The sequence below is a fragment of the Microtus oregoni genome, unplaced genomic scaffold (genome assembly GCF_018167655.1).
Source record: "Microtus oregoni isolate MIOR12 unplaced genomic scaffold, Mior012 000007F_ref0000211, whole genome shotgun sequence".
Classification (NCBI taxonomy): Eukaryota; Metazoa; Chordata; class Mammalia; order Rodentia; family Cricetidae; genus Microtus; species Microtus oregoni.
In genome coordinates, this window is record NW_024543066.1 from 22,585,176 (window position 1) to 22,598,706 (window position 13,531).

Here is a 13,531-nt window from a genome sequence, read left to right on the forward strand (position 1 = left end):
GCCGGTCTGAACTCTACCAACTTCCCTTTCTTCCTTGAACTCCGCAGAGCACTAGTGTTGGTTCCCAGCACTCTGCAAAGCTTCCCCTCTCCCCCTCTCCGCTTTGTTTTGAAGTTTTGAGAGAGGGTGTCACTATGTAGCTCAGAGGTGTCCCGGAATTCACCGCGATCCTCTCGTCTCAGCCTCCTGTGTGCTGGAATTACACGGATACATCATCGTGCTAGACTGAATGTAACTCCCACCCTCCTACTGCAAATTGAACCTAGCCTCTAATGGCCAAAGGGACAAAACTGACTGCGGTGGGGACACCAAACACTTTGGTTGTCTCAACTATCTTTTTTTTTTTCGAGACAGGGTTTCTCTGTAGCTTTTTTGGTTCCTGTCCTGGAACTAGCTCTTGTAGACCAGGCTGGCCTCGAACTCACAGAGATCCACCTGCCTCTGCCTCCCGAGTGCTGAGATTAAAGGCGTGTGCCACCACCGCCCGGCCCTGTCTCAACTATCTTGTTCTTTGCCCTCACACTTTTTCTGCAGAAAACACAGAGGGAGGACGTCTCTGCCTTGGAGTTGTGTGTCTTTTTCGGCACTATCCTCCGGCCAGTGAAATCGCGGGTGTGAATCCGTTCCGGGTTTTGCAGATCACCGCCGTGCGGTTCCCAGACAATTATCCAGTTCCGCGTTTTCCTCCGAGCCCACCGCGCCCGGCGCGGAGGCGGTAAAGCGCACGCGCGCTGGCATCCGGCTCGGGCGAGCGCGCGGCCGACGAGTGCGGGTGAGACGCGGGTCTGGCTCGGCGCGGGTGGCGGGCCGTGGGGTTCGAGGCGGCAGGCGACGGCCTGGGCGAGGCCCTCGGGGCTCCGCGGGCATGCGGGGGGCGGGCGCCGGGGCTGGAGCCACGGACCGGGCGCGGGAGGCCGAGATGGCGCTGGCGCGGCCGAGGCGCGGGGCCGACGTGGGCCCCGGGAGGCGGGGCCGGGCGGCTCCTCCTCGTCGTCACGAACTCGGGTTGACCTTGGCCCAGTCGCCCTCGCCGCCGAGCCACCACCGTCGCCGTGCCGCCCGGGTGGGCCGTTTGGAGGTTTTGCGGCTCTGTGGCTGGAAGCTCTCGGAGGAGCGGGCAGTTTGCTGGGCGCCTGGCTGAGGGAGGGCGAAGGAAGGAAGAAAGGCCCGAGGGCCCGTCCCGGCACTGGGTGAGGGCGGGCTCTCGTGTTTACCTTTCCAAAACTCTGGGTGTAACCAGAGGTCGGTGCAAAACTTTGGAACGTGACCCTAGGAGAGGCCCCTTGATCTCAGCCCAAAGGCCTGGAGCCCTTGGCAGCGATCAGCGTCCTGAACGCCCATGGTGCCTGGCTTGTTCCAGGGGCGCCCGAGCCCACAGGCCCTGCCCAAATCCTCTTTAGGGGGATGGAAAGTAGGGACTCCCTAGCTTTTGGACAATTCATGCTTGTGATTTCCTCTTGTTTGCCAAAAACTACCTAGGAAGAAAATTGCACAGCAGATTTAGGTCTTTCTTTTTTTAACTTTTTTTTTTTTTTGAGTCAGGAACTATGTAGCTTTGATTGTCATCGAATTCCCTGTATAAACAAGGCTGTCCTCGAACTCACAGAGATCCCTCTCAGTTGAGGGATTAAAGGCGTGTGCCACTGTACCTTGCAAACAAAGTCCAGGTCTTTGTGAACTGTGGAGTCTTGTCACGGATTTTGTATGGCACTGTACCTCTTTGGTAGTGGTGTGGGAACTCTTACCTCAGTGGGCAGAATTGTGCATGATCGATGATAAGAATGATAGGCACAAAAGCCTATTTATATGATAGTGTAAGTTGGGAGAAATTGACAGTACTGAATTGACAAACCACGTTTCACTGCAGGTCACTAGCATGCAGATACTCACCCGCTGACTTGACTGCCTGACCATTGACATGGCCCACCGGGGTGGGGAAAGGGACTTCCAGACTTCAGCTCGGCGGATGGGTACCTCTCTGCTGTTCCAGCTTTCAGTGCATGAGCGGGAACTGGACCTCGTTTTTTTGGATCATAGCTATGCTAAACCATGGAGTGCCCACCCAGATGCCAGTAGTGCCCGACCCACCCGCATGCTCTTTGTAACTCCCCGTCGGCAGCAGGAGAATACTATGTGAGTTTGAGAATACCATGTGAGTTTGGGTTTCCTTCTTAAGGGCTACTTGTGCCTGATCTTGGCAGTGATCATGTGGTGGGGATTACAGAGGTGTACTTGGGAGTGATTGGGGGAGGAGAGTGACTGGAGATCTTGGATGAGCAGCTTAAGCATATCAGGGCAAGTGTGGACATCTTCAGACATTTCCAGATGTGAGTTAGAAAAGCACGATGTGCAAACGGACACACAGCCTGCTCCACTTAGGAGAGTGTCGTAGAGCTTGTGTGGACGGAGGAAACTGAAGAATTTCCTTGTCACTTTACTGCAGCATTTGATTTACTTCACAGTGGCCACAATCTATTCTTCGCTTTCCCTGGCTTTAGTGCACAGATTCACAGATTCGGAGGGAGCTCCCAAAACATTGCTTTCATTCTTACCTCCTTACAGAAAGCCACCTGTGGGTTAATCTAAACCCTCCTAAATCTCATTATATTTCCAGCCACCCTACGTTAGAGGGTAAGAAAATTTCAAAAATTTGCTATCTGATAAGTGATTTGGTTACATTTGACCTAACTAATTAATTATTTTAAACGTTCTGATCTCACTCATATTAGGATTTGTAGAAATGTTCTAGTCTGATCATTAAAAAAATTTGGATAAGAGATTTTGTGTTTGTTTTTTGTTTTGTTTAATCTTCCCTCAAACACAAGGTTTGTTGTTTTTGTGGGAGTAGTGGGTTCTCTATACAGACACACACAGACACACCCTACACAACTACCTTGAGTCTTTATGAGTTAGAGTGAGTTAGAGGGATCATATGTGTTTTTAAGCAAGTGTAGAATGTTGGATGTTTTTGTTGGTTTGTTGGAGTTTTGAATTTTGTTTTGTTTACACACACACACACACACACACACACACACACACCACTCCCCTCTCCAGACAGTAGTATAATTTAAGATGATTTTGAACTCTTGACCTTCCTGCATCTCTCAGGTGCTAGGATAATAGGTATATGCTACTTTGATTAGTTTGTGTGTTTTCTTTTGGAACAGGGTCTTACTCTGTTCCCCAGGCCAACCTGGAACTTGCAGTGTGGCTAAGGGTGGCAGCAAACTCTTGATTTTCTTGTTGCTGCCTGTAATCCCAGCCTCTGGCCTCCAGTTTTGGACACCCCACCCCCCCAGTTGCCTTGGTCTGAACACCTCAAGGGAGCCTGCCAGGCCTTGACCCCTCCCCAGGAAAGGTCAAGACCAGTCCCACAGGCTATTTAAACTGCTCCCCAGAAAATAATCACTTGGTTTTCCCTCTTCCTCTCTGGTGATGGTTGTGTGGGTGGATTCCCCCCTCCCCCCAATCTGGCCACCCGAGAACACAGGTGTTCAATTAAACCTGGATATCTTTTAATTTGATCTGATTCAGTCTGATTGGGATTAATTGCATAGGCGAAAAGCTTGTTTTTTTTTTTTTCTTTTTTCTTTTTCTTTTTTTTTTTTTTTTTTTTGGATTTACGAGACAGGGTTTCTCCATAGCTTTTGGTTCCTGTCCTGGAACTAGCTCTTGTAGACCAGGCTGGCCTTGAACTCAGAGATCCGCCTGCCTCTGCCTCCCGAGTGCTGGGGGATTAAAGGCGTGTGCCACCACTGCTCGTCTCAGAGAGCTTGTTTTAAGAAATATTCCTAACGCTGCCTCTCAAATATTAGGATTGCAGTCTTAGGTGTGGATTAGAAGAGTAGGTTTGTTTGAGGCATGGTCTCTCTATGTAGCCCTTGCTATCCTGGAACTCTCTATGTAGATCAGGCTGGCGTCTCCCATATAGCCTTAAAGACCTGTACCACTACCCAGCTCAGAAGACAGGATTTTATTTCCTAATGATAGTAACATTTTGTTGACTTCTAGTTTTATCAAAGTCCATGAGCCATGATTTAGAGGAACATTCTAGCATAATCCTAATGCCTCTGGCTTGAGACATAACTGAAAATTTTATTTAAAATTTGATTGTTTTTTTTTTACTGTGTTAAAAAAATCTTGCTTACATTAAAACTCATATGTTTGTATCTCGTGGCATTTTCTTAAAATGAAGCTCAGTGATTGAGTAACTGACTTTATTGGAAGATTTATTTTATTTTTAGTTGTGTTTATGAGTGTAGGTATGTACATTGAGTGACAGTGTCCTCAGAGGTCAGAGGCATCAGATCCATGGAGCTCTAGTTACAGGTAGTTGTGAGCCAATTCGTGTCGGTGCTGGGAATCAAACCTGAGTTCTCTGAAAGAGCAGCAAGCACTTTAAACTGCTGAGCCATCTCTCTGGACCTGAGGAACAGAACCCCTCCTACACAAGTCAGGTTTTCTGTAGCCTTGGCTATTGTACTTGCTCTGAAGACGAGGCAGGCCCCAAACTCAGAGTTCCATCTGCCTCTGCCTCCTGAGTGCTGGTATTAAATAAAGGCATGCATACACTGTATGAGGAATAAATTTTTGATCCTAATCCTATTTTGCCTTAATAGGTTTAAGTAGCCCTCTGTGGCCTATAGCTTCTGCATTTGAACAATATGCCTAGATAGCCAATTATTTGCTTGTGGATGTATTTCTCTATCTCTCTCTCTCTCTCTCTCTCTCTCTCTCTCTATATATATATATATATATATATATATTGGTTGTTGTTGTTAGCTGCATTTTAAAAAGACTTTGGAGCCAGTGTGGTAGCTCATGCCTATAGTCCTAGCATTTGGTGAGGCTGAGGCAAGAGAAGTGTCAGGAAGTTAAGGCTAGGAGCTGGAGAGAGATGAGTCAGCAGTTAAGATCACATACTACTCTTACAGAGCACCCATGTCAGATGTCTCTGGCCTCTGTGGTCATGAGCTCATGTGCACATAACCACTTGCATACATACACAAAAATTTTTTTAAAGATCTTAAATGAAACAACAACCAAGTTCAGTGCTAGCCTAGACAACATAGTCAATTTCAAGCCAGTGTGAAACTGCTTCAAAAGAAAAGACCAAAGCCACTAAAAGTATAATGACCTTGCATTTCCCAAGCCATACCAGGGAGAGAGCGAGAGAGCAAGATGATAGTGTGGGAAAGATGACTTTGGATCAGAATTTTCTTATGGATGTGATGAGCTTACTCATCATTTAAAGCTAATTATGTTCAATAGACATTTTTTATTTGGCAACAAGATGATTGCTAAGCACTTATGTTGTGTGAAGTGTGTGTGGCTTGGTCCTATTTCCTCACCTGTTTACAGTGAATCAGACGTTCCAATAGATGTGGAGACAGTCACGTCAACTCCTGTTCCACTGTATGACAATCAGAAGGCGCGAAGTGTGATGAACGAGTGTGAGCGGCATGTTATCTTCGCCAGGACAGATGCAGATGCTCCTCCTCCGCCAGAAGACTGGGAAGAGCATGTCAACAGGTAGGCCATTCCTTGATCAAATTGGTCACTTTGGGTTAGTACCTGTGATACTTGGATATCATCTTCATTGAAAATTTTGCTGGGGTTTATTTTATTTGTAGCTGTGTAAATGGAGATGTTCTTTTTATTCTGCATTATTTCTCAGCTCACTGCTTTGAACCACTTGGCAGGAGGAGTTGCATCTCAGTTACCTTCTTCACTGTCCCTAACTATCATATTGACTGGTGTACATAATGACAGATGTCTGTAGCTGCAGCACCTTGGAAGGCCTAGGCAGGAGGAGGACTTGCACTTAAGAATTCAAGATATGTCTGGACAACATAGTGAAACCTTTATTTTTATAAGAGGTAGGGGGTTGGAGCTAGAGCACAGTGGTAAGGCATTTTCTGGCATGTATGAGACCCACACCATAAAACTATATGATGTGCTTGACCTAAAAAACTAAATTTATATTTGTAAGATCTGCATTTATATGATCTGCAGTTAGGTTAATAAATGTTTGGAGTCATGTGTAAAGCTAATTATGCCTGAATTGCTTTAAAGTACAATTTTTGAGGTTAGGGATATAGCTCCATGACAGAATTTAATTTAAGAAAAGGTGAGAGGAACTAGAGATGGTTCAGAGGCCAAGAGATGTACTGCTCCTCAGAGGACCATATCTTAGGCAGCTCACAACTACCTGTAATTCCACTTCCAAGGGGAATGCCTCTGTTCTAGTTGGGCACCTGAATGCACATGTACATATCTACAAATGTGCACACACACAGTTAAAATATGACTTTTAAAACATATGGGAACAAATGTATGAAAGAATTAAAGGACTTTTAAAAACCAGTTAATGCCTTATTACAGTCATTTTTTTAAAAGATTGATTTTATATTCATATATATTTGTCTATGAGTATATGCCAGTGTATACCATGTGTGATGGGTGTCCTTGAAGGCCAGAAGAGATTGTTGGATTCTCTGGAGCTGCAGGCACTTGTGGATTGTCTGATATGGATGCTGGGAACTGAACTCTAGTCCTCTGTAAGAGCAGCAAGTGCTTACAATTGTTGAGCCCCCTTTATTGATTTTTGAGACAAGGGTCTCTGGTCTGATGTAGACTCCCTATGTAACTAGTGTTGACTTGATCCTTGTGCCTCTACCTTCTGTATGCTGGGATTATAGGTGTGTCACCCCCATGCGTTGCCTTTATTTACTTTTATAAATGGTTTTATTGTGAAAGCCAAGTCTGGCCCACACACATGGTCACTAGTTTCTTAATTTATAAGGAAAGATAAAACTGCAAAGCAGAAGAGACACTGGAGTGCCTGGCTAGAGTGTCCAGTCCCAGTTGAAAAGTCTGAGAAGGCATTCTGTTCCCTGGGGTGGGTACGTGGAGAATCTTTACAGGAGACAGATGGGCACACCAAGTAACTAGGGTGCCCTTTCACCTGCTGGGTGCTACAGAATACACTTGAGAGATTCTTATCTTTGGCTTGTCTTTCTCTAGTCTCAAAGTGAACCTCCATCTTCTATTAGGACGACCACTGCACACTGATAGGGTTTTGTTATTCTGAAATAAACTGTGACTGTGTTTTGGTGTCTGGTAAGATTTGGGTGGTCTTTTAATATAAACAGGCTTTAAGCTATCTCTTTGGTTAGGTCACTTTTGCAGATAGCCGATTTCATTATTTGTTAGTACTTAAAGAGGTCATCATTTTTCTGTAGCTTGTTTGGAAGTTTGCAGTTGCCTCTGTTGTGATTATAATCATCATATTGCCTTCTTTCTCTTGATTGTTAAACTGCTGCTTCCTTTCCTGTATAAGCCATGTAAAATTACAGTTTTCCACTCTGAGACCTCCATGGACAGCTCTATAGGACAACTCCATACAATCTAGATTTTTATCTTCAGGGAGACGACTGATTGGCTTGTATCTGTAGAGTCAGAAACTTCCATTCTTTGTTAGGGCTCTTTTCCCTGACCCTTGAATTATTCAGTAGAAACTTCCTACAGATCAATTTGTGTGTAGGAAACAAAATCTACTACCATCATCTATTCCTAGTTTTATCTAATGATGGCTGGTATTTGATGAAATGGTTTTAATCTCAGTTTGATTTAATTGTCTAGATCAGGCAGGGGTTGTTAAACTGATCCATGTGCCAAATTTGGTCCATTGCTTGGTTTTGTATGCCTTAAGAGTAGTTTTTGTTTTTAAGTGTTTGGAGAAAAAGATATTATTTCATGACACATAAAATTTTAATTTCAGTGTCTATGATTAACAATTAATTGGAATGCAGCTATGCCTATTAATGATATTGCCCATGGCTGCTTTTTCACCAAAACAAAGAGTTTTGTGGTTATGTCAGGGACCATATGATCTATAATCCCTCATGTGTTTACATTCTGATTTCCTATCCAAGAAGTTAGCTGACTGGGTCTGGGTCATGTTCTTGTGTTTGTGTGTCACAGTCATATACCTTGGAGGATTGTTGAAAATTCTATTTGGTGGCCAGTAATATAGTCCTGAAGATGTTGGGCCAGCTATCCCCCATCTGTTCATTCATCAGATAGAAAGTTGCATTAGATGCATTTGCTCAGGTGAGTTTTAAAACATTTAAGTTTTGTTGTTGGTTGTTTTTGTTTTTTGTTTTTTAAATCTAGTACTGGAAAGTAGGCTGTCTATCTTAGAAATTAGAACTTTAGATATTCAACCAAAAATCTTCTCATTCTCCTTTTCTGAACTTTATGTAATTATGTACTATGATATGTATGTATATATCAAGTCGAATATTTGATATTTCAAGTCCTAAACTGTTGGATTGTTTTCCCTCCTTCCTTACCACTTGCCCATTTTCTTTTTCTTTCTTTTATTCTTCCCTTTCTTAGTTATGTGATTTAATTGAGCTTTTCTGATGTTTTTTGTCTTGCTCTGTTTAACTTTTCACTTAAAAAAATTTCTTTAGACTGGGCATGGTGGTGCACACATAGAGTTCCAGTGCTTAGGAAGCAGAGGCAGGTGGATCTCTGAGTTTGAAGCCATCCTGGTGTGCATAGTGAGTTCCAGAACAGCCAGGGCTATGTAGAGAGACCGTGTCTCACAAAACAAATAATGAATAAATGAATGAGTGAACAAATAAACAAACAAATTAATAAGAGGATCTTTTTTGTTTGTTTGTTTGTTTTAAATTCTTTTCAATGGGGCCAATGAGGTAGAATTTGCCAAAACACAAACATGGTGCAAGTTGACCTGAGTTCAATTACCAGAACTCATGTAAGATAGGAAAAGAATTGCTCTCCAAAGTTCTGACCATATAAGTGCCATGGCATGTGCCACCCTCCTAAATACCTAGTCCCATGCACATACACAATTAAAAAAAAAATCTGGGGTTGGAGAGATGGCTCAGTGGTGAAGAGCATTTGCTGTTCTTGCAAAGGGCCAGAGTTCTGTTTCCAGCACTCAAGTCATGGCTTATAACCATTGTAACTCTGGTTTCAGGTGATTCAGTGCCCTTTTTCTGACCTCCATGTCCTTTAGACATTTTTGCATTGAATCAGTCTCCCTTGGAACAAAATCAGGGAATTAATAATTACCTTTGAAAATACTGGGCTTGTCTGGCTTTGTGGCATATGTCTATAATTCCAGCCTTTTGGAAACAGAGATAGGAGAGTCTAAATTTGATGACAGCATGGGTTACATAGTGAGACCTAAGCACTTGGGAGGCAGAGGCAGGCGGATCTTTGTGAGTTCGAGACCAGCCTGGTCTACAAGAGCTAGTTTCAGGACAGGCTCCAAAACCACAGAGAAACCCTGTCTCGAAAAACCAAAAAAAATAAATAAATAAAAAAAAATAAAAAAGAAAAAAAAAGGGAAAGAAGAGTCAGATTTTCTAGGACCAGCGTGCTATTTTGCTTGCTTTAGCTTAGATAAGCCTGACATCAGCATATCATTCAGGTTGGTCAGACTGAAGAAAACAAAAGACTATCTGATCTCATCTATGGAGCAAAGAAAATGCATTTCTTGCACTCATGAAAATTAAATAGATTTAGGCCCAAAGGGAGGGCAGTTGACTCACCACAGTTCCCATCAGCTCCTTGACTGTTTAGGCTTGTATTTAAAATTTGGTCTCCTGTTTTTGAATTTTTACTTAATTATATCTTTAGCATGCTCTTTATCTTAATCTTTGGTTAGATCTTTTCCCTCTGCCCATTTAATTTTTCAGCCTCCCACGGAGCTGACAGAATGCGTAGAACATGTTTCAATTTGGTTCACTTTGTTGTATGTGTAGCAACAGTCACAAGAATTTTTTTCCTGAGACTTTAGATTCTGTGTGGCTTTCAAGTTTAATTTCATGTGTTGTATGGTAGTCATTTCTAAATATATTTTTACTTTGTTGTTCAGATCATACTTCTTCCTCATATCATTTTGGATTTCATAGTGGAAATAGAGTAATAACTAAGGAAGGGCTGAGAGATATGGCTCAGTGGGTAAGATAGGGCTTTTGTGTAAGCGTCAGGGCCTGAGTTTGGGTCTTCAGCACCTACATAAAAAAGCTGGGTATGGCAATATACATCTGTGATCCCAGTGTTTGAGAGGAAGGAGATGGGGGTCCTTGGAACTTGCTGGACAGCCATTTAGTCAATCATTGAGTACCAGGGTCTGTGAGAGACCCTGTTTCAAACAATATGGAGAAAGGTAAAGAGGACACCTAATAAGACCCTGTTTCAAACAATATGGAGAAAGATAAAGAGGACACCTAATAAATTCAACCTCTGGCTTCCACATGTACACACATTGACACCCCATCCACATTATACACTACACACACAATAATCTTAGTGCTTACAGATAGAATTCAACTAATGATTAAAAAACAAGAAGTACATTAAAATGGAAATATATCTGTCTCTAGAAAGCCTTTTCTATTCTGTTTGTGGACATTGTTTCCTCCCATGGCCACATTCAAGTCTCAAGACCACCTGAGAATCACTGTACATGGAGAGATGCTACTAGGGTAAATATACTGTACATTTCAGTGATCTGAAGGGAAAGGAAAACATGAACTATTGTGCTTGACTTTTACATTCTAACAAAGGGAACCAAACACAGAATGGCTGGAATGTGAGGTAGTGATATTATTGGAAAATGGAGCTAGAGAATCCCACGGTGGTATAAAAGGTTCAAAGAGGCCTAAATAGAAGGTGATATTTAACAGTGATCTCGCAGGAGAGGAAAGAGAACATTACTGTTAGAAGAATGAAAAGGCTCCAGATACAGGGCTATGCATGATACACGTGAATGTAAGGGAATGGATAATATTGATCAGGGACAGAAAAGCACACTAAACTAAACCTGAGTGACAATCATTGGGTGATGAAATTAGGAAGGTACTGGGATCCACATGGTTCATTGCAAGAACTTTAACTTTTTTTTCCATTTTATTTGTTGTGTGTGTGTTTTGCATGTATGTATACATGTATTCGAGTGTACATGCAGATTATAAAGCTGTTATCACGTGTGTTTCTACAGATAGAGGCTAGAGGTTGATGTCTGGTATCTTCCTCTGGTTTCTACCTGAGTTTTTGATATAGACTCTCTCAGTGAAGAGATTGCTGATTGGTTAGACTGACTAGCCAGTAAGTCCCTGGGATCCTTCTATCTCACCCCACTCCTGAACCCAGCATTAGAGTTAGAGACATATGTCACCATGCCCAACTTTTACATGGGTGTTTGGAGATACAAATTGACCTCCTTGTCCTCGTGTTTGCATAGCGATCACTTGTCCCTAGAGCCATCTCATTAGCACCAGGTTGTTGGGTTTTTGTTGTTGTTGTTGTTGTTTTTGTTTGTTTTGTTTTTTCGAGACAGGGTTCTTTTGTAACTCTGAAGCCTGTCTTGCAACTAGCTTTTGTAGACCAGGCTGACCTCAAATTTACAGAGATCCGCCTATCTCTGCCTCTTGAGTGCTGGGATTAAAGGCGTGCGCCACCACCGTCTGACTGGGTTTATAAATTTGTTTTTTGGAGTTATTTGTGCTGATTTGTTTGTTTGTTCGAGACAGGGTTTCTCTGTGTAACTGTCTGAGCTACCCTGGTACTCGCTCTATAGACCAGGCTGGCCTTGAACTCACAAAAATCACTGTCTCTGCCTCCCTAGTGCTGGCATTAAAGCTGTGCACCACCACCACCGTGCTAAGTATATTGGGAGTTTCTTGATGGCAGAGAGAGTGAATAAAGTTTAAATGTCTTCTATTGCCGTTCTTCTCCTATCTTTAAGATTATTAGTCATAGTTCGGATATCAGAATTACTGAGATTGGGAGTGATGTTAATAAGCTCTATACTGCTATGTTGGGAGTGAAGTGTGGGGCTAAGATCAATAGGATATGCTGGGCAGTGATGGTGCACTTCTTTAATCTCAGCACTCAGGAGGCAGAGGCAAGTGGATCTCTCTTGAGTTCTGGGCCAGCCTGGTCTACATAGTGAGTTCCAGGACAGTCAAGGGTATACAGAGAAACCCTGATTTGAAACACCAAAAGTAAACAAATAAAAGGAGAACAATAGGATAAACTTGTGATTGCAGAATTTACAGCTGAGTTTAGAAGGGCACAGAGGGCTGTGAAAAAATAGGGAAGGCGAACATTTATATGTTATTGTCATGTACTAGGTTAATGTTAACGTCATTTTGCTAGTTTTGTAACAAAAAATGTAAACTGGGATACAATATTGAGGCATTGAAGAATTGTGATAATAGTTCTTTTGCATTTTTGCTTTTCAAACTGATTTAAAAAGAGCTCTTGCCTTCCTCTCGTGTTTCTAGTATAGTATATTAAGATGCTTACTAAAGCCGGGTGGTGGTGGTGCATGCCTTTAATTCCAGCACTCAGGAGGCAGAAGCAGGCGGATCTGAGTTCGAGACCAGTCTGGTCTACAAGAACTAGTTCCAGGATAGGCTCCAAACCCTGTCTTGAAAAACCGAAAAAAAGAAAAAAAAGAAAGATGCTTGTTGACATTGTGGCATATGTTGTAATCCCAACATTCTGGAGGCTGAGGAAGGAGGAATTTGGAGTTTGAGTTCAGTTTGGTGTGAGACCCTATCTGGAAAATAAATAATCAATAGAATTTAACGGTGTACTGGTGCCATGTCTTTGGTTACTAATATGATTATTTTAGCCACCAGATCGATAATTAGCTTTGCAAACACTCAAAGACTCCAGACTGGTCCTGACTTGTAGTGTATGGTGAGCCAATTCGTTGGCAGAATTGGGACCAAAATTTTATGCTCAGTGCAGTATGCTTCCATAATGGGAACAAAAATGTGATAGTATCTCTTTGTATGGTGGACATGTATGGGAAATGTCCTTAAGGTTACACTTTAATTCCTCAGAGTCTCTGTTACAGGACTGGCTGGACAGTGGCTCAGAGCAAGCTGTTCAACAAGATCCTCAAAGCCCTGCAGTCTGACCGACTCGCACGCTTGGCCAACGAAGGGGTAAGACATCAGAAATCTGTCTATAATTAACTCTTAGTTCAGGCCTCACTGATTGACTGTGTTCTGTGTTGTCATGTGCCATCCCCCAACCTCTTTTCATGAACATCTTTTAGGCTTGCAATGAGCCTGTGCTGCGTCGTGTTGCTGTGGACAAGTGTGCAAGGAGGGTGCGACAGGCTCTGGCAAGTGTAAGCTGGGACACCAAGCTGATCCAGTGGCTACATACCACCCTCGTGGAGACCTTGAGTCTGCCCATGCTGGCTGCTTACTTGGACGCTTTGCAGACACTGAAAGGGAAGGTGAGGCTTTTGTTACTTTTTCCTAACAGTAGTTTGTATTTGCTGTGGGTTCAGGGTTTAGATTTGGACAAGACCATTGTGACCAGGTCAGCATGGTTGAGTCTAACAATTTGAATGTTAAAATAAGAAAAAGGTATCATTTTAGGTTTATGTTTGCTATAAATTTCTTCAGTCTTCCATCTTTTGGATGAGGTGTGGCATCTGAAAACCAGAATACATATTTAACCT

At 42.8% G+C, this 13,531-nt stretch overlaps 1 protein-coding gene across 6 annotated transcripts in view; it reads left to right on the forward strand.

Annotated features, from left to right (window-relative positions):
- The first annotated feature begins 708 nt into the window (after nucleotides 1–708).
- Kansl3 (KAT8 regulatory NSL complex subunit 3) overlaps nucleotides 709–13,531 on the forward strand; it is a 34,453-nt gene continuing 21,630 nt past the window's right edge. For 2 of the 6 annotated variants that reach the window (XM_041655653.1, XM_041655655.1), the window contains exons 1-5: nucleotides 1,057–1,190; nucleotides 1,868–2,133; nucleotides 5,362–5,532; nucleotides 12,914–13,004; nucleotides 13,118–13,303. In XM_041655653.1, coding sequence (XP_041511587.1) covers nucleotides 1,919–2,133; nucleotides 5,362–5,532; nucleotides 12,914–13,004; nucleotides 13,118–13,303 — 663 coding nt within the window. In that variant the 5' untranslated portion in view covers nucleotides 1,057–1,190; nucleotides 1,868–1,918. Of the gene's footprint in view, nucleotides 773–1,056; nucleotides 1,191–1,867; nucleotides 2,153–5,361; nucleotides 5,533–7,986; nucleotides 8,116–12,913; nucleotides 13,005–13,117; nucleotides 13,304–13,531 lie in introns of those variants that run through there. The other 4 variants (XM_041655654.1, XM_041655657.1, XM_041655658.1 and 1 more) reach the window with 4 other exon arrangements.